Source organism: Motacilla alba, chromosome 6, assembly GCF_015832195.1.
Source record: "Motacilla alba alba isolate MOTALB_02 chromosome 6, Motacilla_alba_V1.0_pri, whole genome shotgun sequence".
Classification (NCBI taxonomy): Eukaryota; Metazoa; Chordata; class Aves; order Passeriformes; family Motacillidae; genus Motacilla; species Motacilla alba.
In genome coordinates, this window is record NC_052021.1 from 19,871,531 (window position 1) to 19,895,706 (window position 24,176).

A 24,176-nucleotide genomic window follows, 5' to 3' on the forward strand; every position below is an offset into this window, starting at 1 on the left:
TTTTGTAAATAATAATTTATCTAAAACAGACTTACTTCCTCTCGAGTTTTCAAGATAATTCTTCCAACATATCCCTCTTCTGGGAACCAACTGTTTAAAAGCTGCACTAGCCCTTCTTCAGGACCAATCACTCTCTGGAATGGTGGTTTTCTGCATTCACTCTTTTCTTTTGATATAAAACTTTTCTCTTCCATCAGAAAATAGTCTGCAGCGCATGACTCGGTGCCTTTCATGGTAGCCAAGAGCTAAGACAGACAACACACAACAATCAGAATGCTAAATATAAACACTGCATAATCAGTAGTTATAAATGAGAATGAATAAGGAAGCTTTAAAAATCAGTAACTGTTCTGACAGTGCAGGCAGCATTTCTGATGTGCTATTTATTATTCAGATATTTTACTCCAGGGTAATGTCCTGTTCTCTTTAGCCCAGCCAAGCAGTCCAACTATTCCAGACAAGGCAGTACTGTTTAAGCTTATTTCGGTCCTTTTTGGCTGGCCAGAAAATTTATTCATAATCCCAGGACAGTACAGTCTTTTCCCACTGCTAGAATAACAATCCCTGCTGAGTTAACTGGTTTTTCTACTCATGAACTTAGCCCTCTAACTTTTACTCTCTGTTCCTACAGTGCCTCAGTTCAAAGAACTTTGCAGAAATGTTTGCCTTTCTTGTAAGGAGAACCCACTGCACCCATTGACTAGAGAGATTGTTTTGTTCATCTGAATATGCCCAAATATTAAAATACTAATAGGGAACATGTCCTAAGATTATAAACCCATTCTCTGAAGCCAAGATTGGGAAAACTCCACTGCCTATATTCTGTGTTTGCTGTGTAATTAATTCCACAGCAATGCATTTCTAACAGCACCCCTTGCTGGGATGGTGTGTGAGAAGTGCAGGGAGACAGAGGTCCAGCAGGAGGTTAGTGTGGATGGTGGCAGTGGAGAGTGCAATTCAGCAGGAAGCTCACCTGATGGAGCAGCTGTGCAGCCGTGGTCCCCGCACTCACACTGAAAACAGTGAAAGGCTCTGGGCCTGGAATTCCATGAACTGTCACTTTGTAAGTCACAGCAGCTTTCCTTTCTCCCGGGCTAAACAACTGTTCAGACAACATTCAACAGGTTACTGGACGTTTTTACACAGGCATGTTATTTCTAGGTTGCTTAAAAGAAACTGTACACACAAGTTGTGAGTGCCTTGACAAAGCAAAGCTGTTCTGTTCATACATGGCTCTTCCTTACATTACAGACTGAAGCAGCTAAAAAACCCCAACAAACCCTCCAAAAGCCTCCATCGTATCTTGAAGCTGAGAAAAAGAAGTTTTCCAGTCGGAATAGATAAACTACCACTGGACAAAGGGCCACCCTCCATCACTCATTCCTCATTCTAGCTGAGCTCAGATATCTGGATTCAGCATACAGATCACTGGATGAAAAGCAAAAGCTTTGTTTTAACCTCCTAACTATTTGTTCTTCCTTTCTAGCCTAGTAATTCACCAAGATACAATTTCAGCATGTATTCACAGGAGGTGATATCTGCAACACATCTGCTGCACACACAGGAGCTCAGAAGGTTTTATCTAACACTTTAGGAGTCAGCAAAATTTAAAATACATGTTCAAAGTTGCCAAAACACAAGTAACCCAGGTAATCTAACAGTAAAGGCTTTTAAACAAAAATCACATCTATGCATGCATATTTTTAGATATATAGATACCTGTACATATGGATACATATTTGCACATAAAAACATATAGATGTGCAGACATATATAAATCTGTATGTATTTATGGAACTACAGAGTTCATCTTTTCTTGTAACAGAAATCAATTTTATGCTCATTATTCTCATTATTTCTAAGTTGTTGGTAATTTGCATCTTCCTTTTTTTTTTTTTTTTTTTTGGTCTCAAACGCTTTGCTTACAGTTCATCAGTTCATGCACAAAGGGATGCATGAGGCTGCACTGAACCTGACTGCTCATCCACATTCCCCCAGTCGAGGAGCTCATTTCTTGTTCTATACCTAAATACAGCAGAGGAGGCAGACTTTGAAAAGATTTATCTCCCTACAGTTTTATCCAGGTGGGATAACCTTACTTACACCAAAACAAAAAAAAAAATAGCCATCAATGTATTCCTGAAGAATGTGTAGGTTTGAGGGCTAACATCTCTGAACACTTTGGCCCTATATATCTTCACATCATAATAGTTATTAAACCAAGAATACTGGTAATTCATGCACACAAACAAAAAATAAATTACCATAGATGCAGGCAGAGTGTTTCCAGAGGGACTTTCTTCCATTCTCCGACTGTTTATGAACAAACTGGAAATTTCTAATGTTTCATTGTGTAGGTTATGGAGCTGGACATGTCTGTAGCCTAAAGAGGAAAAATCCTTCTGTAAATACTTTGCCACATCCTAGGACACAGGTCTCATAAATGGAAAACTCAAATTTGCTGTTTTTATAGCTACACTTTGTCACACAGGAAGGATTTGAAGCACTCTAATAGCATTGCATTAACACTCTGTACAACAGGGTAACACAAATCCTACTGCAGAGTGGCTCATAGAGCAACTTGCCTTTGTTTTACCATAATATTCAATATAGTCATACATAAAATATCTAAATGTCAGAACACGAATGAAGCAAGGTGAAATTCTCATTGGAAAATGCGTGTGTATGGCCAAATCTCACACGCCAACCTGGACAGTTGTGTGACAATAAAGTGGCAAAAAGCAAATGTAAAAGAGCTACTGGCAACATGAAAACTCTCTCCCCCAGGTGTCACACAATTAGTGATGTTTCCTGATCTCTCACTTTTTTCACCCTTTCTCCGACTCCCCTCCAGCCACGGCTGTGAGAAGTGCAATTCCCCTCTGCACAGTGATCAGCTGTTGCAGCAGTTTCTTGGGCAAAGGACAAGGCAGGAGTGAAACCTCTCCAAGCTTCCTAAGGGAGCAGCCAGTCCCCTGGTGAACACATCCTCAGGAGCACGCTCAGGATGGGAGCAGGTGTGCCCCATGGCCCTGCCTCCACAACAGCACAGGATCAGACCTTTCACGAGCCCCTGGGGCGGCTGCCAGCTCCCTGGGAGTCTCAGAGCAGCGCTGCACTGCCAGGCCGTGGTGCGCTGTCTGGTATTTGCTCCCTGTCTCCTCTAGAAAAATGCAACTGATTAAAAATTTCCCTCTGGAAGGATTCAACCCAGGAATGGGCCGGACCATCTTGGCTTAGGGTGCCACCACAAGCTACACCGTACCTCTCTTCAGCGCTTTCAGGGGAATGATCCTCTGAGCTGTCACAGCCGAGCAGTTATTTTCAACAACCGCAAAGCGGAGAAAGACCAGGTCTTCGAAGTGAACCCGGAAGAGGAACTGCTCGTTCCACATGGGGTTGAGCGTGTTGCGGTGGATGGGCTTGGTGCGGAAGTGGCAGCTGTCCAGGGGCATGCCCAGCACGTCGATCTCGATGCAGGGGCTGCCCGTGCTGTTGCTGGGGCAAACATTCTGGCCAGACACGATCTGCAGCCGAGGAGCACAGACAACAATCAGTGGTGTGATCCCTCTGCTGCCACGATCCTGAGCCAAATACTGCTCAGCACAGCCCTAAGCACAGTTTTATAACGCTCACTTTTGTCATTGCCAGGGCAATAAGTTCAAAAGCAGAACTCCCTCAACCATTCCACCCCCAACACCACTGCTATGGTATCTCTCCTCTGAAAAAATACACTATACAACTGTTCAAGGCATCTGAACATTAATCCAGAATGAATGTACTAGTAATGCAGTCAAAAAGGATCACTCTTTGTTCTCCATTACTCTGGCGTGATGGCACTGAGCTCTGGCTTGCTTTGGCATACACGACACAAGAATTAAGTGTGCAATTACCACAGCTGGGAAAATTCTGATTCTTATGAATTTCACTTTTCTGACACATTTCCTGGAAAGGACTAGCTTCTGAGAGTACATTTTTTTGGCCTCAAATCCATGAATTATGTATCTTATTATGTGACTTACAAAAAATTTTTTTTTCAAGATTTGGTACAGCTTTTCATAATGGCTTTTTGTGCAGCTTTTCAAGTGTTCACAAATGTGTACAACATCAGGGCACATGTGCAATTTTACACAGTTGTGTAGTCCCAGGGAAAATGCTTTCAGGACTGAGTTTCAACACATACTGTGAAGGAAACAGGGGAAGTAACTACGGATACAAATCAGCAAATACAATTAAATAAAGACAAATCTTTGTTCCTTTCCTCTCCAATTTCTATTAGTTAGGCTGACCTTTGGAAGCAATATTTAAAGACTCAATCTTTTAATTTAGAAGCGTGACTGTAATGCTGGTTAAAGACTGTAGTTGCATATTGTCTACTTCTATCTGTTTGCCTGTATGAAATTCCCTTTTCATGTACTTACTGTTAAAGAATATATAGCTGGCTCCTTATTATCAAGGTCTCTTTCCAATGGAGAAAAATGCTGGTACATTGAACAGTTTTTATCCCACAGAACCGGAGGTTTCAGAACGTATCCACAGCCACCGTTAGCCTCAAACATTGCTGCGTTGAGTTGCAGAGGAAGATCTGCGAAATTAAGGCAGCCAAAACTGACAGAGAGCAATGGTAGAATGGAGAAACTGCAACAGTGAAGACAAAGTCATGTTTGAAGTATCTTTTTAAAAATTATTTTAGTTATGTACTATTCCTGGTTTTCAGAACTATCTGTGATTTATGTGTCCAATTTTTCCAATAATTACACAAAACTCTAAGAACAGTTCATTCTTTCCTTTCCATTGTCTTTATTGAACTGTAGGCCTTGGCTACAGCAGTTCTCTGGGAAGTTCCTAGGAATGTGCCCTGAACTGCATAATGAAAGAGCACTGTAGATGACCTAATGGATCCCCCATGGAAAATGTGAAGGAACATAAGATAGGATAGCAAATATTCAAAAAATGTTTTGAACAACATTAAACCAGCATTCAAGGCAGCACTTCCAAGTGAAAAATAGTTCAGTACATTTTTATGCTTGAAATTATCAGAAAGGGATAACAGTTACTTTAACTGGGAGAAAAAAACAACCTTCAGCAATAAAATAAATATAAAAATGCAAGTGTTGCTCTCCAGGCACTTGTGGGTTATCAGGGAACCTGGTGCACTGGCACAAAGCTTCTGGACTCTGAGGTCGCTGCTCTCAAGGACCAGACTCTCGTGGTATGAACCTGCTTGTGGCTGGGGTCCAGGTACAGGAAGGTCCCCTCGGGAGAGCAGGGAAAAGTAAACAGGGAGAGCAGGGAAAAGTAAACAGGGAAAATACAAATTCACGACTTAATATCTCCTATCACATTCCCAACGTATTAAAACCTGGTTTTGTGTAGCCTTACCGTCTGTTTGGTAGTTCAGAGCCACGAGCTGCACACCGTGGAGCCAGAAGATCAGGGGGTGGGGATTGGAGGAGTCGATGCGCGTGGCAGCGGGGTAGGTCCTCAGGAGCTGGCAGGTGGTGTGCTGGATCAGCTTCTGGGAATAGCGCCTGCAGAGCCGCTTGGCAGCGTTCTCGTTCAGGGACGAGATGTGGTAGCACTTGGGAGTCCTTATGATGGCACTGAGGGAGGCTGGAGAGTTGTAAGGAGAGCAAGGATCTTCCCAGCTCTGCCGCATCGCATCAAAAGGACCTGGAAAATAAACAGTGCCCTCAAGGTACAGCTGCAGGCCCAGAGGTTCCAAAAATTCAATTTTTCTAGTGGAGTATGAGTGTGTGCTTTGGTTACAGCAAAAAATGGTGATCCTGGAAAATGACACTGCTCAGGGCAAGTGTCATAGTCCTTCTCACACAGTAAGAACGATCCTTGAGAGGAAACACAACGTTCAAATATTGAAATAATACCATGATTAGATGTGCTAACAAGCACTTCCATAAATATATACCTAATTGGCATTTGCCTGAATAAATTAAGGAATAAAATTCCCTTCTTCTCATTAATACAATTCACATGAGGAAGAGAGGCAAGACTGAAAGCCATCTGCTAATTTTCCAAAAAGACAGTCTACAGAGACTGCAAAATTTGGGGAAAAAGGCAGCAAAGTACTTATATGCTTTAGAATGAGGCACCACACTTCTTCACTTTTAGGACACTGGCCTCTAGAAGGAAATCTCCTGTCTGCTACAGTCATGCCCTTGGGCTGCAAGAAATACAACCCTCCCTGAGCCAGAAAATGAGTTTAAAATATCTGTTTATGGCAATCACTTGAAAGAGATGGGATCCGGGTCTTACTCCTGCTCCAGAACCTTTCCTGTACTTTCTCTGTATTTCTTTACATCTGTTCATAGGCAGAGGCACAATTTCCTGGTTCACAAACTGAGTCACCTGCAGAGTCTAATTTGCACAATTACACATTTGGACTTGGCTGAATTTCAGGTGGCTAAATTCTATTTCAGACAATAAAAATTCTTTTCTGGACCAGCCCAACAGTCCTGGCTTTCATCTGTACTTTGAAAATATTCACTTATATCTTAAAAAATATAAACTTTAAGATACTTAAAATGTACATTAGTTTTGAATGTTTATGAATTAGGGTCATCATATTTCTGATCAAGCAATCCTAATATTCCACACTCACCACTTCAGTTGTAATAGTGGTACTGTAATAGCCGCTGTGCTAACAAAAAACCATTCCAAAGTTTAACATTTTACACATTGCAAAGTATTTGATCTTTAACAACTTGGTCTGGTACATGTGTTGGATTACAGTGTCATTCCACGTGACTGGTGAAAGAAGATGCTAACTTTACCTTTTCCAGATGCTTTGGCAAGAGCAGCTGACTCCCCAGGGCTCAGCCTGCCAGGATTGTTGCCAAAAATGGACTTCCTGCTTTTTCTTTCTTTTCCTCTGCTAGAGCCAGATGGGTTTAGAGTTGACAAGCCTGTTCCCATAAATGTAAAATAAATGAGCCAAAAAACATGACCAAGAGGGCATGACATTTTCCACCATATTTTACATTATTTTTGAAGGCATGAACACTCCTGTTATATAGCACACAGGACAAGCACTGTGTTTTTCTCCACAATTTAATTTTAACACCTTTAAATATATACACACTTTTATATATGTATATATTATGTATGGTTTTATATATAATGCATACATGTATGCATTTATATTATATATATAGAAACCCATATGAAACAATACAATACACAATTCTCTCTCTGTGATATAACTTTTCTCCATTTTACTTTTTGGCTTGAAGAAGGTAAAGGCTTTCTCTCAAATTACTAAATGGTCCAAACTGATTATAAAAAAATCTGCAGTAACAGTCCCAATTTATTCATCCTAGGAATAGTTTTAAAAAAATAAAAATCTTTTCTACAGCAGCAATAAATCTGTACAGTAGTGAATATCATGGAATTCATCTAGGTTATGATACCTACATAATTAAATAAATGCAATATTATGATTTAAAGATATAATATAATATAATATAATATAATATAATATAATATAATATAATATAATATAATATAATATAACATAACATTATATTATATTATATTATAATCACCAAATGCTGTTGGTTAAACAGTTTAACTTCAAAAAATGTTTTCAGAGTCCTCTTCTTCTGTTTATTTGTACTTCAGTGTTGGTAAATACAGTTAGGTGTGCAAAATCCATTACATACTTAATGGCCAGTACGTACTAGGAGTGGAGCTGGAAAGCCCTAGTATAGCTATAATTCAAACTTGTGCATTCTAGAAACATAATCATTAAAATTCATGACCTGAATCCTGGTGAAGTAAACAGACTTAATCCCACTTCAGGTCAATTTTTTTCTGTTGGCTTGGAGAGAGCACAAAGCAGATCAAAATTAAAGTGCACAATAATTATTCTGACACCCACAGCAGTGAGATGTGGGAAGCTCTCAGAAATCCAAGATGTATTTGTGATATAGAATGTAACAAAGCAAATACACTGTTACATGCCTAACTGTGACTCCTAAAAATTTCCACATTAATTCACACCTGCCTAAAGACAGTTCTGGATTTAATACTAATATTTCAAATACACATGTAAATGACACAGAGGATACACTGGCCTCTTCTGATTGAAGTCTGCCCACAGCTGCAAATTTTCAGCTCTCAATCTTTATGGCATGTGTACATGTACTTACTAAAATTATGCACACAGTTTCAGTGGAACTGCTTGGGTTAGTAAAATTCAGAACATACATAAATGTTTTCCACGTTGGAGATGTATTGTCTCTTTGGGCCAAAGCATACACATAAACCACAGAAGATGGTAGAAACTGGGATCAAGGAATATGAATTGACTAGAAGAATGAGGAGTTATGCACTGTGCGCTTCCAGCATTATTTAAACCCAGTTTTCAATGGATCAAATGGATTTGGCAAGATCCAGTTTCAAAGTCCTGTTGTGGAGACAGTCACTGAGGAAACAAACCAGCCTCATAAATCACCAGAGCGCGGTGCAGAGCCCTAGGGCTGACAGCCCAGCATGATGGTCACACTGCAGCTGGCAGCTTCCTTTCAGTCTCTCCCATGCTTTGCATGTTGCACATCTCTTCCCACACACAAGCTCCATTTTTCCCTCCAATTTGAACTTGACTTCAAAACTAAAGCTTTACCAATTCATAGAATCATCAAATCACAAAATAATTGACAGAGATATGGAAGTCATCTGCTCCAACTCTCTGGTCAAAGTAGGATCAGCTCAGATTCCACCATACTGTGCATAAATCCTATCCTACTACCACAGTGTCAGAGTAAATGTTTTGTTTCCCTACAACCCCCGTGCCATGTTCTTCAAGTTACAGAATTTAGTGCCCATCTCATGTGTTAGATATAAGCACAGTGCTTTACTGCTTCTGGACTTAATCCAGAGGATTGCAAGCTTCCCTGGCCTTCTCCCTCTCACCATACTAACGTAGCAGGTTCAACTGTAATTGCCACCTTCTCACCATGTGTTTCCAACCAACAGAAAGTCTGCAGGTCTGCAGACCTTAAAAGGGAATCTACAGCATTTTTATATGCACGGTGCCCCTTTTTCTGTTCATTTTAATTTCTTGAGAAGTGATACTATAGGGGCAGGTAATCTGATATGATGGAGATGGTGACTGAATTTCATGCTGGAGAGTGCAGGTGGCTCCCTGCTCCCTCCACTTGAGCGTGCAAATCCTGCTCTTATGTACTCAGTTTCTCTACTCATTGTGTAAGGATCTCAGCACTAAGGTGATGAGCCATGTGCCAGCAGCAGTGCTCAGGATGCTCCACTGCCCTCAACTTGGTTGACCCAAGAGAACAGACCTCCAGCCTCTCAGATAATGGTGTAATGATATCCAACACACTGGAATTCAAGTTAAGCAAAGACTGTAAGGTCAAAGAGCACAGAAGCAACAGGAGCCATGGTGGGTTCCTTGTTACCAGAGGTTTTATAAACAAGAAATGTTATTTTCTCCACATGATAAATTCTGTTTTGACCAGGGAACATTTAGGGAAGTCAGTGTTGCCCAGTAGGTTAGGGTAAGTGAACATTATGGTCCTTGTCCTTTTTTATAGTCACAAATCAGTGATTAACATTCAGGGATGTAGGCAAGTGTAAACACAGAACAAAATTATATGAAGACAGGAGAAATAAAGTATTTACACCATTGATCAGACACTGACATGAATTCTACCCTCCAAAACTCCTGCATTTTCTGAGCTGGTTAGGAGCACAGGCACTAAAGCTACATATTCATGGATATAGCAGCCTTGTTCCTTCCCATCATTCATGGGCAATACTGGGTAGGGCATTGCACCACATCTGCACCCTCCAGCTGAGCAGAACAATCCTATCAGTGGCATGGTGGCCATGGAAGCCTACATTACCTCAGAGGAGGCAGTATTTGTCTCAAAGGAGACAAAGTTTGTTGGAAAAGTAATTTCTACAGCTTTATGTGTTCATCTGTGAAAGGAGATAATCTTCTTAATTGTTCTATTCATGATCTCTTTAAAGCAAGAGGAAGAAATCTGAGAAGGAAAGCAGGTATTTCTTTAATAACCAGTGTTACATTAAAAATGAAATACTTTATATAGAACATCAGAACTTTTTATATGTCAAAATGCTTGGAACAACCCAAACTATCCCAAATTAATCTTGAATATCCTTCTTTAAAAGAAAATATTTTACTTGAAAGATATCTCATTGCAGATTTCATTAAAAAGAGTATCAGATTTGGATATTTAAAAGTCATTATTTTTATAAGTGACACCTACAATTTTTAAAGTTATAATAGATTATAAAAGAATGTCTGCCCATTTTTCAGCATGTTTATCTTGCCTATTTGACACTATTTTATGTTTGGTTAGCTTCTCTAATCTGATTATAGTTCTGTTTGTCTAAGATCATGATTTGGCAGAATTGCTAACTTTTCCACAGAGAATCATTCCACTAAAGAGCAGATTTTTCATTCAAAACATTAAACATATCAATAAAAAATAAATTCTCAATTTAAAAGTATTTATGTACATAGTATGAGCCAAAATATACCCAGCCTCATATTTCAGTACTGAACAAGTGCCTATCAGTGATCTGTTCAGTTACTCCCTCTCCTTTTCTCTGCAAAAGTTATTCTTCCTACTGTACAGAAGAAGATTTTCTGATTTCCATAACTGCTTCCATGAAGACTGAGTGAGAGTGTGCAAGCAGCTGCCCTGACCCACCCTATGAAAAGGTGCTTTACCCCTGCAAATGGCCCCTCTCCTGCCCACTTGGGAAAGAACAGAAAATGCAGCTGTAGGCAAAGGTGAAGCACACTAAACATAGGTCACTTGAAGAAATGTGACACACTCTACCTTCAAGGCCTTAAGAATATTTTCCTTCTTAATTCAGTAGGTCCTTACATGGAAACTCGGAGCTCTTAAGATAAAGCTTTCTGTCATCTGGCATTTGGCAGTGAAGCAGTTGTCTAAGTTGTGAAGACTGGCAAATTTCACTTTTGTAAACATTTTAGTATGACAAACAGTATGTAGTCACATAATTTATGAACACTACTCCTCAGCCAGGAGCTGCTGTTATGAAGACTACCAAATCATAAAGAACAAACCTCCTCGACTACTTCAAACTAATTCAAAGCATAAACATAACATCTCCAGGAATTAGAAAGCTTAAAGCAATACAACAGGGCAGTGTACTTACCCGGGAACTTTACAGCTTGACAGTAAATGACAAGATCTGACAGCTCTGGGGCTATCTGTCTGCTTTCCTTCTTATTCTGTGGAAGATAGAATTCTTCACCCAGCTCCATGTCGTAAACCTGAGTGATAATACCAAAAACATTTAAGGTTCTTTGTAGTATTACTAAATGTAGAAGAACTATTGCATATCTTACTTATGTCTTTGAAATATTTCATCTCTTTCTTCCTATATGTTTTCTATTCTCACCTAATAAATCTCCCTCTCGTGCACATTTCTATCAATATCTGTTACTGATTCTGAAGTAGTGTGTAAAGGCCTTATTCAGTCAGTTCTACAAACATTTAGACAAAACACATCCATGTTGAGAAGAATCTACAGTACACTAAACAGCAAGACACTGGTTCTTTTTTTCAGATGATTTAATAAGAGGTGCTGTGATTATCTGATAGCATAGAGCAGTATTTTAAACTTATTTTGAATCATAAAGATGCTGAAGATTCAGATAAACTCTTCAGTTCCATCAATATTAATTTTCAGCCAAGCAGCCTATACATATTATAACCTCTGAGGACTTTTCTTGAACAGTATGTTGAGCATTTGTTCTACTTTGGCTATTTTCTCTGGTGTTTTTCCATGCTTTCTCTTGTTGCTCTTCATTAAAGTGCATTTGCTATCTGATGTCTCAGTTACCTAAACTGTCCAAATCCTTTTGAACCTGGTTATATATAAAAGTGCAGCTGAGAAGAAAGAGGGAAAAAGCAGAACTACCTTTCCTTTATTATTGTAAGTAGCACAATCAGCCTTCTTTAGTCGTTTGGCAGTCTCTTCATTATATTCAAACTGCAGTTTATCACTTGATAATTTATTCTCAGGCCGATCTTCAAGAATATTATCTAAAAATTAACAGAATTTTAATAAACATAAAGCCAAACAATTTCAACTGGAAATTTAATTTGAATTAACAATATTTGTGGAGAGTGCTGTGAATCTTACATGAATAATTAGATGCTAAAATAATGCATTTACTGGTCAGAGCATCATTCTCTAGTAGTAACCTTCTCTTTAAAAATTTAATGCTTGGGTTTGGTTAAGACACTGCCTTTTCTTTAAAGCCCATCCTTTTGTGCTCAGAAGATCTTTAAAACCAAACCATCTAATGAATTAATTTGCCATCTGAAAACAACCAATATTCCTGAATGATGAAAAATGCCAAAGACCAAGCACAATTAACCCCATCAAATATGTAAACATATTGTACAGCGATTTTTGGCTTTTCTCTCCTTACTTTCACCATGCACAAGTAGTTTTTACATCTATAGAAGTACCTCTTCAAAGCTATGTATTTTTCAGAGAACAGCATGCCTAATAATGATGTGGTCCTTCTGGACCAAAACGTTGCAGCTGTCACAAAAGGAATGGTTTCAATTTATTCCTGATAATCCTGATGCTTTGACCATATTCTTTTTATGCATAACAAGTGTCACACATGCAGGCTTCTAACAGTTCCTGATCAGTTAACAACGCCATGTAAGAATATCTGCTTGCATTTATAATATGAAGTAGAAACTATATATTGACACTGTCACATCGCACAGGCTGAAGATGCAGTGCTGATTTCATGCAGTTAAAATGCCCAACCAAGTGGCTTTTACCTTCCTGGCTGTTAGGAGCAGGAGAAGCATTAAGGACATCAGCTACAGGGAAACGAGTCAGAGAGGGAATAAGAGTAAAGGGAATTAAGATTTAGAGCCAGAGAAATGAAAAGTAAGTGTCAGTTGTAAAACTATTAGCCTTACACAAAAAAAATGTATCAATGGGAAAAATAAAACTGAATCTCTTTTAGAAAGTTTACAGACCATTATTTAGATTAGTTTTAACAAAATATTAAGATAATTAAAGATTTCAAAGAACAATCATTGTAATAAAGTAGTAAACCATGCTGCAGATTTCTTCACATACTGGAAGGCGTAAATGTTTCTTGCTAGCTTCACATTTTTCAAACCTTCTCTTAACTACAACAGTGCTAAGAAGTCACTTACTGCAATAGTTTGCAAAATTTTCTTGGCAAACCTGTTAGCAAAGATTTGAGTTTTCACTGCAATTTACATCTACAGCATCACCCTGTTGCTCACAAAGAGTATGCTCAAGTAGCCAGCTAGGCCAACTTTCAGGCAAAATGCAACTGAAGGCAGCATTGACATCAAACTCATAAATGACATTACTATTCCACAAGCAGCGTCAAGTCTTGAACTGCATTTGTTAATTTTGTGACTATTTTTAGAAACACTAAACACAGGAGTAAGTAATGTAAACAAGAGACCACCTGGAAAGAAGTCCTGTGCTGCAGGACATGCTCGAGCCTTATACCTTCTCTGAACATGGCACCTAGAACTTAAATGGCTCCCCACCAGAATGAAAAGTGCAGTGAGTGAAGCACTGCCCTGTTCACTCAGGATGACATCCCCAGCTGTGTCAGACCCGTTGTCCATTTAGCCCAGTATTCTCTTTCTGATAGTGGAAACAGAGCAACCAGCCACTAATCAACACCCCAACAACCACAATCACTGAACAATAGGGATGTTGGACCAAATATTGCTACCAATAACAATTGCTTATACATCTCTTCAGGAATTTGTCCAATTCTTTTTTTAATATGCTGATGCCATTTGGCTCTGCAATTTCCCATGGCAGCACATTCCAGAAGTTTACTACCAGCTGCACAAACAAATATTTTACCTGTTTTAGACTGATCTTCCACTTGTTTTACTAAGCACTTGCTAAATCCAATGAGTAACATTCTGTGCTTCCCTTAATCCACCACTTCATGCCTTAGTAAACCTGCTTCCAATTCACCCCTCAGTCCTCTTCTCTACCAGCTGAAGAATTTCAGCCTTTTCAGACTCGTGCAAGGACACTGCTTACCCCTCTCATGCCTGAACCACAATATTCACATCTTATTACTACAGCTCTAACAAAAGCACTGTAACAAACAAACAAAGAAATAAATATAGTTACCATCAGAGAGAGATTCATAGTCATAGTCATATTCATCCTCTTCATCTTCTTCCTCTTCATTGGTAGGTGTGGGGTTGCTGGCACCATTGCTAGCCTGTGCTTGCAAATGTGCCAGCTGGTGAGCCTACAACAACAGAAACACTTACTACATCACTGCTGAGTACTTTTGAAGAGAAAAAGAGTTTTCACGTTTGTATCTTGTTTTGTTTCTATGAAAGCACTGAATATATTAAGTGAGAAATAAGTAAGATTTTAAAGATCATGCTAAAATACCACTTTGGGGTTTTGAACATAAAGAGAACTTGTATTCCAAGAAAAACACTTAATAAGACATGAAACCTAATTAATTATGGAAAAATGTCAAAGTTGCACATCATTCAAGACTGCCTTTTTCTAGCCTGAGATATGCTGTTTCAGAAACAGTAAAATACTTTTTCAAAAGATGGAGAATATCTATATAATGGTATCATCAGTGTGATTTACTCATCTGATAACATGAATTTAAGTCTAATGCAATTGTGTTTACATTTTGAGTAATAACAATTAGTTTTCAAGGATTCAATTGAAGTGCTGACTAACCATAGACATTATTTGATTGAGGCTACTTGAGATGCAGCCCTAAATTTTAGAAATCAAAAAAATTCTCACAAAACACTATTTGAGTAGCAGAGTCTCCCAGAAAAATTCAATTAAAAAATCAAGTATTTGACTGGCTTGAATTTGAAAAAAAAAAAAAACAAAGCAGAACTCTACCAAAAATTACTACATACTGTAAACACACACACACACTCAATGCATAGGACTACTTCTCAATAAACATGAATAGTAAATGTTAAAACCTCAGAGAAAAAGATTGATTTATGTTTGTTATACAGGGTATGTGGTCTTTATAATAGTATTATGAAGTTTTATAAAATTAATAGACACTAAAATTTAGTTAAGCTGTAGCTATAATTTACTATATGTGTCGTCTACTTATGTGAAAGCACCGCAATTCACTGTGAGTTATCCAAGCATGAATGTGCATTAGATTATTCTGCTGTACATTTGGATTAGCAAAAACTTCAAACACAAAGGAACTATTTGTAACAAGAGTTGGGTCTTGCTGCTTGCTGTTAAGGAAGGACTATACCTTTTGTTTCAGTATATCCACTGGTGTTTGATGGGCTTTCAGCTTCTTGTTTTTAAGCAGGATTTTTCTTCTCAGTTGGCCAGGGGAAGGCAGCATGGGATCATCAGAAAAGTCACTCTCAAATAAAAACTTTGTCACCAACTTATCTCCAAATACATTCTGAAATATCAAGAACAGCTGATATTATTATGGATTATTATTGTAATATTATTATGGATTATATTATCCATTAGCATCATGGAAAAGTCCAGGGCTTGTGCTGGGCATACCTGACTGCAGAGGACAGCCTACCTTGAAGATCTCGGCCATCTTGCGCTGCTGGGGCAGCGAGCAGTGGTTTTCTATGGAGATGATGACCGGCATGTCGGAGGTGATGAACGCGTTGCGATCGATGGCTTCCACCACCTCCTGCCAGAGAGACAGAGGCCATTGAAAGAACACGGCAGCATTCTGCAGCTCCCAGTTAACCTACTGTTAGCAGGGAGAGGTCTGCTTTCCTCTGTAAGAAGGAAGAGGCCACTGTGTGCTTTCAAAGCAAGTTGGCATCTTGTTACAACACAAGTGTTAATACCAACTTTTGTTACTTACGTAGCAACAAAAAGACAGAAAATTACACTACATATGCTACAAAAATTACCTTGAGCGCATATTAACTGCTGAGAATTTAATGTCTGACATAATCTATAGTTTATATTCAATTAGAATTTAGCCCATTAGAATTTGTATTTTTCTAGTAGGCAATTTTTTCCCCTTTGTTACACAAAAAATAATTTCTCATTTTTTTTGTTCCCACCTGAAATTACCAGCATACCTTAAAAGAGATCTTTGTAGTAAGAGTGTGCCCGTGATAAATGATAGGCATCCCATCATCACCATCCCAGCAGTCCAATTCTACGCTTCTGCAGCCTTGTAAAAGAACCTATAATGCAATTGAACAGTGTAAGCACATTACAGTATCATGCCATCAAAGCAGAAGACAGACATTGCAGAGCTGAATGAAAGCCCAGTGATTCAGCAAAATTGGTGGAAAGAGCAATCTCTGTGAACAGCCCATGGAATGTACAGTCCCCAGCTAACTACATTCCCTAACTGAATTCCTTATTTCCCATTGAAAAATACTGGGAAAACCAAGCAAAGCATGTATATTTTTGGGAGAATTACTATAAAGCTTTGAAATTCATGGTATCATACAGGACACATGGAATCTGTTTGCAGAAGGTGGTTCTTATTGTATACCTTAATTTTCTGAGAGAAAGAAACATTCCTATATTTCTACCTGCAAAAACAGCTATAAAGCAACATGGCAATTTATTTCAGGTTGCTCCTATGACCGCTCATGTGGAAAGCACCTGCAGTTTGTTTGCTGGGGTTTTTTTTGTTATTATTAGTTTTACAAAAGACAGTCTGAAAATGGAGTCTTAAGAAACTTCTGTGAAAATAGTTACAATGGAAATGTGCCAGGCCATGTTAATCAATTACATCAAACTATTTGCAGCCATCAATTCATTCACCAATTTTTAAATTATTCATTTATTTATTTTAGAAAGCCATTGCTAGAAAAGCCAAGGAAGCAAAGAGGAAGGATGAAGGAAGAGATCAGCTAACCCATCTTTTGGTAGCCCAGCTTATTACTGTGATCAATATTTAGCATGCCTGGCATCTGTACTGCAAGCTAATATTTTACTGAATAGAAAGATCACAAAAATTAAAACCATTTCCAGCAAAACCATTCACGAACAAAGAAAAAATTACTTCTACTCAAAACCCAAATAATTTTATTTCAGACAGTTGTGTCCATAGCTGGCACTCCACCACTTCTGTGAGAGCCAGACACACTGAGCCAAAACAAAGTGCCCCTTCAGCTGGCAACAAGTACTTGAGAGACAGGAAGAAGCTTTTCTTAATCATGCAAACTTTGAAGGCAGTTGATCTCTCTCTCACTTCCCATCTATTACCAACACAATACTAGGATCACTGTGCAGTGCTACTACAGGAACCTCTGCAATTGCATTACTCAGTGCATTTGTGTTATCCAGGATTTCCTAACACAGCCTCACCTCTCTGCCTACAGCCCCAGGTGAAGGAGCACATGGGACACCAGAGGAGTCCATTCTCAGTGGTGAGTCAGTAACTCTCAGCATAATGAAAACACTGCTGCCAGGACGTCTGATGCTTTCTCCAGCATTTTGTAAACACAGAAATATATATATATATATAAACAAATACAGAACTGAAAGCCCAAGGGAGAAATTGTTCCTTCCCTGATCAGCACCACTCAGGCATAAAGTCTAAAAACTGTAGAATATTCCTAGAAGTAGCGTTTTTAGAAGTTATAGTTCTATTTGAAATTAGTCTTTGCAGTGCAATGTACAGTATCTCAGTAGTGTTTCTGACATCTGAATGAACTAAAATGTTAGATCAGTCTTTCCTGTGGGAAAGTCTAATTTTAGTAGGTTGGGTCAGACCGACTGGTGTCTAAATGCTATGAATCTCAAACTGAACCCATTTTTTTTTGCTTTAGAAAAGGCATTTGAGCACAACTGTGCTTACAGGCAGCTTTCCCACACATCATGTTTTCCAACGTTTTGCAAGCAGGGGTTTAGGGCATTTAGATTTTCAAAGCAAAAAGGTCATGTTCCTGAAACTTGCCAGTAAAACAAACAAGTTCATGTTGAAAGCTACACAACAATCCAATCCTGCATACCTGGCTGTAGAGCTCCACTGAGGACTCCCCTTTAAGCTGATGACCAGTAAGGTAAGTATTGTGGGAGGATTCTATGTAGTAATATGAGAGTGGAAAGTGCAAATCCTCAGCATTCTCCTGTGATTCATCATTTTTGGAGGCAAAGTTGTCTTTATCCATCAAAAATCTAGAAGTGAGAAGATGAGATGTGAGGAAATTTTATGCTGTGATGAGCATCACACTGGTATCATCTTTTTACATATATACACAAACATATATATGTATATATATATATATATATATATATATATATATATAAAAAGTATGTAAGAAGTAATTACCTTGCAAATCCTTCAAATGATAGCAGCCCCTGCTGGCACATGTTCACACTAGGTTCAAATTTCTATGAGGAAAAAGAAATCAAAGATATATATATAATAACAATTCTTAGAAACGTGTCTTTGTCATGTTTTTATATGTAGTCTGCTCATAGCACTAAACAGTTAGTATTTAAACACAGTCTTTTTGTGGATAAAGTAATCAGGTGCCTGCAAAGTGTGTTTTACAAATGTCTACACAAGCATACTAAAATCATAATCATAAATCAAAGAACCATTCAGGTTGAAAGGGATGTTGGGAGATTGCCTAATCCAACCTCCTGTTCAAAGCTGAGATAGCAATTAAATTGAAATTAAGAAAGATTTATGAGCAGGTGTCCCACTCCTATCTAGTATGCTTAAATACAACATACCACCATCTCAACAAGAGTTGTGGTATTCCAACGTGAAGTTTCTTTAGAATTTCTGTCTTTTAAACTCTGCAATTCTATCTTACATGTTGATAGTTATATATAGTTTTTAACCTTTGTTAACTGTTAAACAGAGGCTAAGTTTTGGAGTTTATTAATTACTCATGGAGGAATTTGGAGGAGTAAAAACACGCTCTCTAAAATCTTCAGCCATGGTACATAAGGGAATAAAATGGCCATGTTTCCTCTGGAAAATTTTTTTACAATAAAACAAAAATATGTAGAAATAGTGCTTTTTAAAGTTCCAAAGTAAGATTATGCTCAACCAAATGTGGGCCCAGACAAAAAAAAAAAAAAAAAAAAGAATTGTCGTGAACACTTTTCCTAGGAGGTGACATCCCTTCCCTGCTAAAGTACACATTGCTAATAAAACGATTCATTTGCATTTTCAAATGGATATATTTATGGGCATCCATACATTTTTCTGGCCCAAAATAAAGATAGTATTAAATTTTAAATTCAAGTAAACTGTAGAGACAATACCAGTGTGAAAGGAGATACCCACACAGATGCTATTCTGAACAACATACAATGTTAATGGGGAAAATGGAAGTAACAGGAGTTCTAGTAAAAAGGAAATGCAAGATATTTGTATTACAGACCTGGATAATGCTGAGGATTTCATCATAGGTGCAGTGTTCTCCTTGGCAATTCACTAGGAAGTCGTTCAGCTGCTGGATTCCTACTCCAAATACTCCCAGTGATGTGCTTTCAACTCCAGTACCATTGGTTACAATGCTGGCAGCAGCAATAGCATCAGATATTTGCCTCTGGTTGTCTGATAGCTGCTGCCTGCTCTTAATGAACAAACCAAGGTCTGAAACATTTCTAGTCAACAAATCTTAAAAGAAAAATGAGGAAATAAAAGTATAAGCTAAACAATTATGTGTATTACATATCCTGTATAGAATATAATCTAGTATACAATACACACAAGTTTCTCAGTGGGTGCTTTAGCAGTAAATTAGAACAAAATAATCTTGTTTCTACCCACTAATAAAAAAGAGAGCATTAAGCATGCATGTGAGCAGACTACAAGCGTCCAATTACTCTAAACAAAATCCTGGAACCTTTAACATGGATCCACAGCCTTCTACACATCCAGGACTCTCCTGCTCCCTCTTACCACCACAAACAGCCTCAAAGCCTTTCCTTCACTGTGTGCAACCCCACACCCTTCCTGTTCAATCGCCCTTTTTCTTCCAGTTTCATATGCCAATTGTTCTGCACCCTCCCCACAAGCTGCTTGGCAGAAAGACTGTTTTCTTTACATGTGACCAAAGTCCCAGACTCAGATTATGGTAACTGAGGAATGTAAAGGGGGACAGAGGCTTCCTTCTCCTTTATCCCACATAAAGCAGATAAGAAAAAAACAGCCAAATGGGACACAGGGCACAGTCTCCTCATTTCTCCTCTCTGTATCTGCTCAGTGTTTTAGCCCTTCCAGGGCTCCTGCAGCCTGTACAGATTCCTGGGCTCAGCCATTCAGCAACAAGTTTTATTCCTCTGCCATTACCACTTACATATCTGGCTAATGGAAAGCTGGAATAGTTTTCCTTCTCTTCATTTTTGTCTTGCAGCCCACTAACTGGGTATTAGTGGAGGCATGGCAGCAGTCCTCTACCTAAACTTGTAACTGATAAGGAGACTGACTGAGACACATTTTATTAAGGGAAATAACTGAAGCTACTCAGCACTCTAACAATTGCATTTTTCTCTTAAACAAACCTAAATCAGGCTGGAATCCACTGCTATTTTCATCAATCTTCAAATTAGTATAAAGTGGAGCAGGCTCTAAGCCAGATCGGTTGCAAGGCACAGCGTAAACATCAAAAAGGTCTTTCAGATCCTTGCGGCTACGGACACTGCAAAAAGAACAGAAAATACCAATTTTTGCATCTTTTAGTGGATGAATGAAATTAGTACAGAAAAAAACACATCTTTTACCTGAAAGATTTGAAGAGCTCTACAAATTCCACAAAAGTCATGTTACTATCAGACACCATGAAGTTCTGAAATCCCTTCATTCCTCCTTTGACACGGCCATGCCAGCTACTGCTGCTCCACGTGCTAAATCAAAAAAAGACTGCTGTAGTTTAGTTACATTAAACTTCTACTTAACTGAAATATTATGCATTAGTGTATTTACAGTTTCTTTGTGCTCTCCTTAATGCATTTCTTACCATTTCTTATCTGGAAGAAGCAAATAAAGTACCATCTTATAATGATGTTTTTTTACCTTCTGGCTTTATAGCAACTATTTTTTTTCTTCAAGACAACTGCAAACTTTATCAGAATGAATAATGTATATTATGCAATTTAAAACTTTCATGTGGAAAAAGGCCTGATGCACATGGCACAAATGAAAGCACTTATTTTCCCTTTAAAGAAAACAATGCCAGTATTCTTGTAATGAAGGCTGTGTATAAAGTTCATTGAAGACCAAATAATAAAATAGATTGTTCTGTAACTGCAATCATTAATCTAAGTTGTGCAGCTGAACAACATTTTTGAAGTAGAACCAGCACATTTCCAAAAGTCACGTCCCAAAATCTTTAGGCTTCTAGGGGATTTATACTAGTAAGTACAGCTAGGCCTTACTTGAGCAGTATGAACAAGTCCTTAGTGAACTACACGGAGTAATTTGCAATGAGGGGCTGAGATCTTGAGCCCCTTCCTGGGCCTAAACACCAATGAACACACATTACAGGAATGGGATCTGCCAGCAACACCATCCTGAAAAGGGCAGGATCTAAGCAACAACACAAATATCAAGAACTATTTAGTTGCAACCATAATTAACTGCACAAGTTGCAGTATCTTCCTCAAAATATTAGACCACGTGTCAGATTTTATTGCTCTGTAATGTTCAAATATACAGATCCATTCTTCTACAAATTTTGCCATCAGGCTCAGTACAAATAGTTCAGACAGCTGTGATGGAAAAACAGGACCAGCTTGTTGTCCAGTATTCCTGAGGACATGCATGCAAGCAGGTGACTCTCTACACAAATAGACTGGACCAGACTCATGAGTTTACTCCTGGCATGGGTTGGATGCATGCAATTGAAAACAAAATGTGATTTAAAAGTATAAAAAATACCATCTACTTTAGTTGATAATATTCGATTTGTTTGACATCACTATGGAAAGTACTGACATACTTCATAAAACTTTTTTAGCTAAAATAATTCCCAGCATTCTTATAAGACAGGAAAAATAAACCATGATGAGGAAAGCCTCTAGATTCCAGAAAACAGATTGGAACTGCAGAGTACCAAATGGGAGACCAAGAGCAGAAGAAAATGCTCACCATTTCACTCAATCTGATCACTAAAGATTATCTTCCAGAGTAATGGGAAATCAATACAAACAAAAGTTTTTTTTAAAAAATGCCAAAATCCCCAAGAAAACTCCATCGTCACCAACAACCAAAACTGCAATAGTAGCAGTCTGGATTGACTGCTAAATGAGGAGGTTTACTCTCCCTTCCCAAAAAAGCCCTCATCTCTAGTTTTCCATATCCAGTGCTCTGTGTCCCAGTATCTTATCAAACATCCTCCTGCTTCCTCCACCTTACAAGCGGCACTAGATTTCCAAGGAACTTGGAAATTCATCAGATGCCCATCTGCTTTGTAGGAATGACAAAAGTAGCTGCAAGCTACTTGTGTGCAGAATAAAACTCTCTCCACTGCTCCAAATTTTTTAATGGCTCATTAAAACAGGGTCAAGATAATGGGTCAAACATGTAAATCTGTTCTAAGGAAGACACCTTCAGGACAAATGAAACAGCCATAAGGTACATTGTGAGCAAGTTCTATCAAGAAAGGTCATAGCAAACTTGGGACTGCTCTGCAGAGTGATGCTGCGGAAGAGCCAGACCGCTTTGCCAGGGAAAACCTGTGATAACTCGGGGAGGTCCACAGTGCTTAGCTACACACAGATCCATGCAGAAACCCAGGCCTGAGAGGATTTAAAGGAACATTAGCGATCCTTTTCCAGGGAATGCGAGTTCTCCATTGACCCTTTTAATCTAATTTAGAGACAACAACTATTTTGGCATAAAAGCAAAAAGCAGATTTGCAAAACAGAATAATTTTCCAGAGACTGTAAAGCCGTATTTCTTCAGTTCAATAGAAAAGAAAGCTGTTCTCACCCTTACAAAAAAAAAAAAAAAATTGCTTACCAAGACAAATCCAAGTTTGTGAATGACAGTGAAAAACAAAAGGAACACAGAGGCTCACAAAGTAGTGTTAACCCACCTGTTGCCAAATCCAACTATTTTAAGTATAAGTACAATCCCCAAGAAATACACAACTGAAACCATTGTACAAGACATGTCTCTACAAATATAATGTTCTATCAGCAGTGGTTATCTCTTCCATTGTTTACTGTTGCTCTCCTGGAACCCCCAAGATTCACACTCATAAAGATATTTCCAGAAAGGCACTGGAAAGCCTCTGTTGAGACTGTCTTCTTGTAGGTCATAAAGTACTGTCCACATCCCTGACATATTACTATTGTAATTACTACTACCATCACCATTATTATCTATAGCATTAATATAATAGTGCACTATGTTACTGCACATATTGCAACAGCATAACCTTTTACACTGCCTAAGTGGGGCAAAAAGGATGAATGTTCAAGAAAAAGAGGCCTGTAAGAGACAGATTCCAAGTCAGTTCCTCCATTCCCAAGACAGTACTACAGTCATCACCAGGAATGTCAGCAGAGGTTATCACTCCCTCAGGTAGAAATTATTTGTGCTGAGAAACCTAAGAACTTCAGTTCACACATCTATAACATTTCTGTTGATTTTCACTATACAGAAAATGCCCATAACCATGTTTTGGAGAAGAGCTGGAGAAAGAGTTAAACTCTGTATTTGTGTAGTTTTGGAACAGCATTCCAATCTGCTTCTGTAACAGATATAAACTGAAACATGCTGCTCAGGGACTTGCTACAAAGCCATCCTCAGATTCATGGCATTTCAGCTTAAATTCTTGTGTTCTTCTACAGTATGTTTTAGATGTCTACAAAAAGGCTAATGACATTTCTGGTGCTGTTTTTGTCAGATTTTGCCAGTTGGGCACAAACCCCACATTAGAGAATAAATAAGTAATAGTAGCTTCTTTTCTTTTTAAATCAAATGGATTTTGCCCTTACCTAGACTGACTTTTGCTTGATGATATTACAGGAGAGGAGACTGGTCTCGCTGGTGAAGATGATGTAGCTCCTAAGTTGGGAGATCCAGATGCCGTCAGAGAGTGAGCTCTTCTTGATGGCAGGTTGTTAGATGGAGAAGCATTAATAATAATATTTTGATCTAAGGAGAAAGCAAA

General features: G+C 38.5%; 1 protein-coding gene across 2 annotated transcripts in view; it reads right to left on the bottom strand.

Annotated features, from left to right (window-relative positions):
- Positions 1–24,176, bottom strand: part of PLCE1 (phospholipase C epsilon 1) — a 136,195-nt gene that overhangs the window by 8,561 nt on the left and 103,458 nt on the right. For both annotated transcript variants that reach the window (XM_038141646.1, XM_038141645.1), the window contains 19 exons: positions 24,001–24,160; positions 20,779–20,901; positions 20,560–20,696; positions 19,434–19,672; positions 18,365–18,426; positions 18,045–18,210; positions 16,152–16,259; positions 15,632–15,748; positions 15,341–15,499; positions 14,209–14,332; positions 11,962–12,086; positions 11,194–11,311; positions 6,792–6,923; positions 5,383–5,673; positions 4,422–4,585; positions 3,266–3,527; positions 2,265–2,383; positions 974–1,102; positions 36–245 (listed from right to left, as the gene is read on the bottom strand). In XM_038141646.1, the coding sequence (XP_037997574.1) occupies positions 36–245; positions 974–1,102; positions 2,265–2,383; positions 3,266–3,527; positions 4,422–4,585; positions 5,383–5,673; positions 6,792–6,923; positions 11,194–11,311; positions 11,962–12,086; positions 14,209–14,332; positions 15,341–15,499; positions 15,632–15,748; positions 16,152–16,259; positions 18,045–18,210; positions 18,365–18,426; positions 19,434–19,672; positions 20,560–20,696; positions 20,779–20,901; positions 24,001–24,160 (2,945 nt within the window). The remainder of the gene's footprint in view (positions 1–35; positions 246–973; positions 1,103–2,264; positions 2,384–3,265; positions 3,528–4,421; positions 4,586–5,382; positions 5,674–6,791; positions 6,924–11,193; positions 11,312–11,961; positions 12,087–14,208; positions 14,333–15,340; positions 15,500–15,631; positions 15,749–16,151; positions 16,260–18,044; positions 18,211–18,364; positions 18,427–19,433; positions 19,673–20,559; positions 20,697–20,778; positions 20,902–24,000; positions 24,161–24,176) is intronic.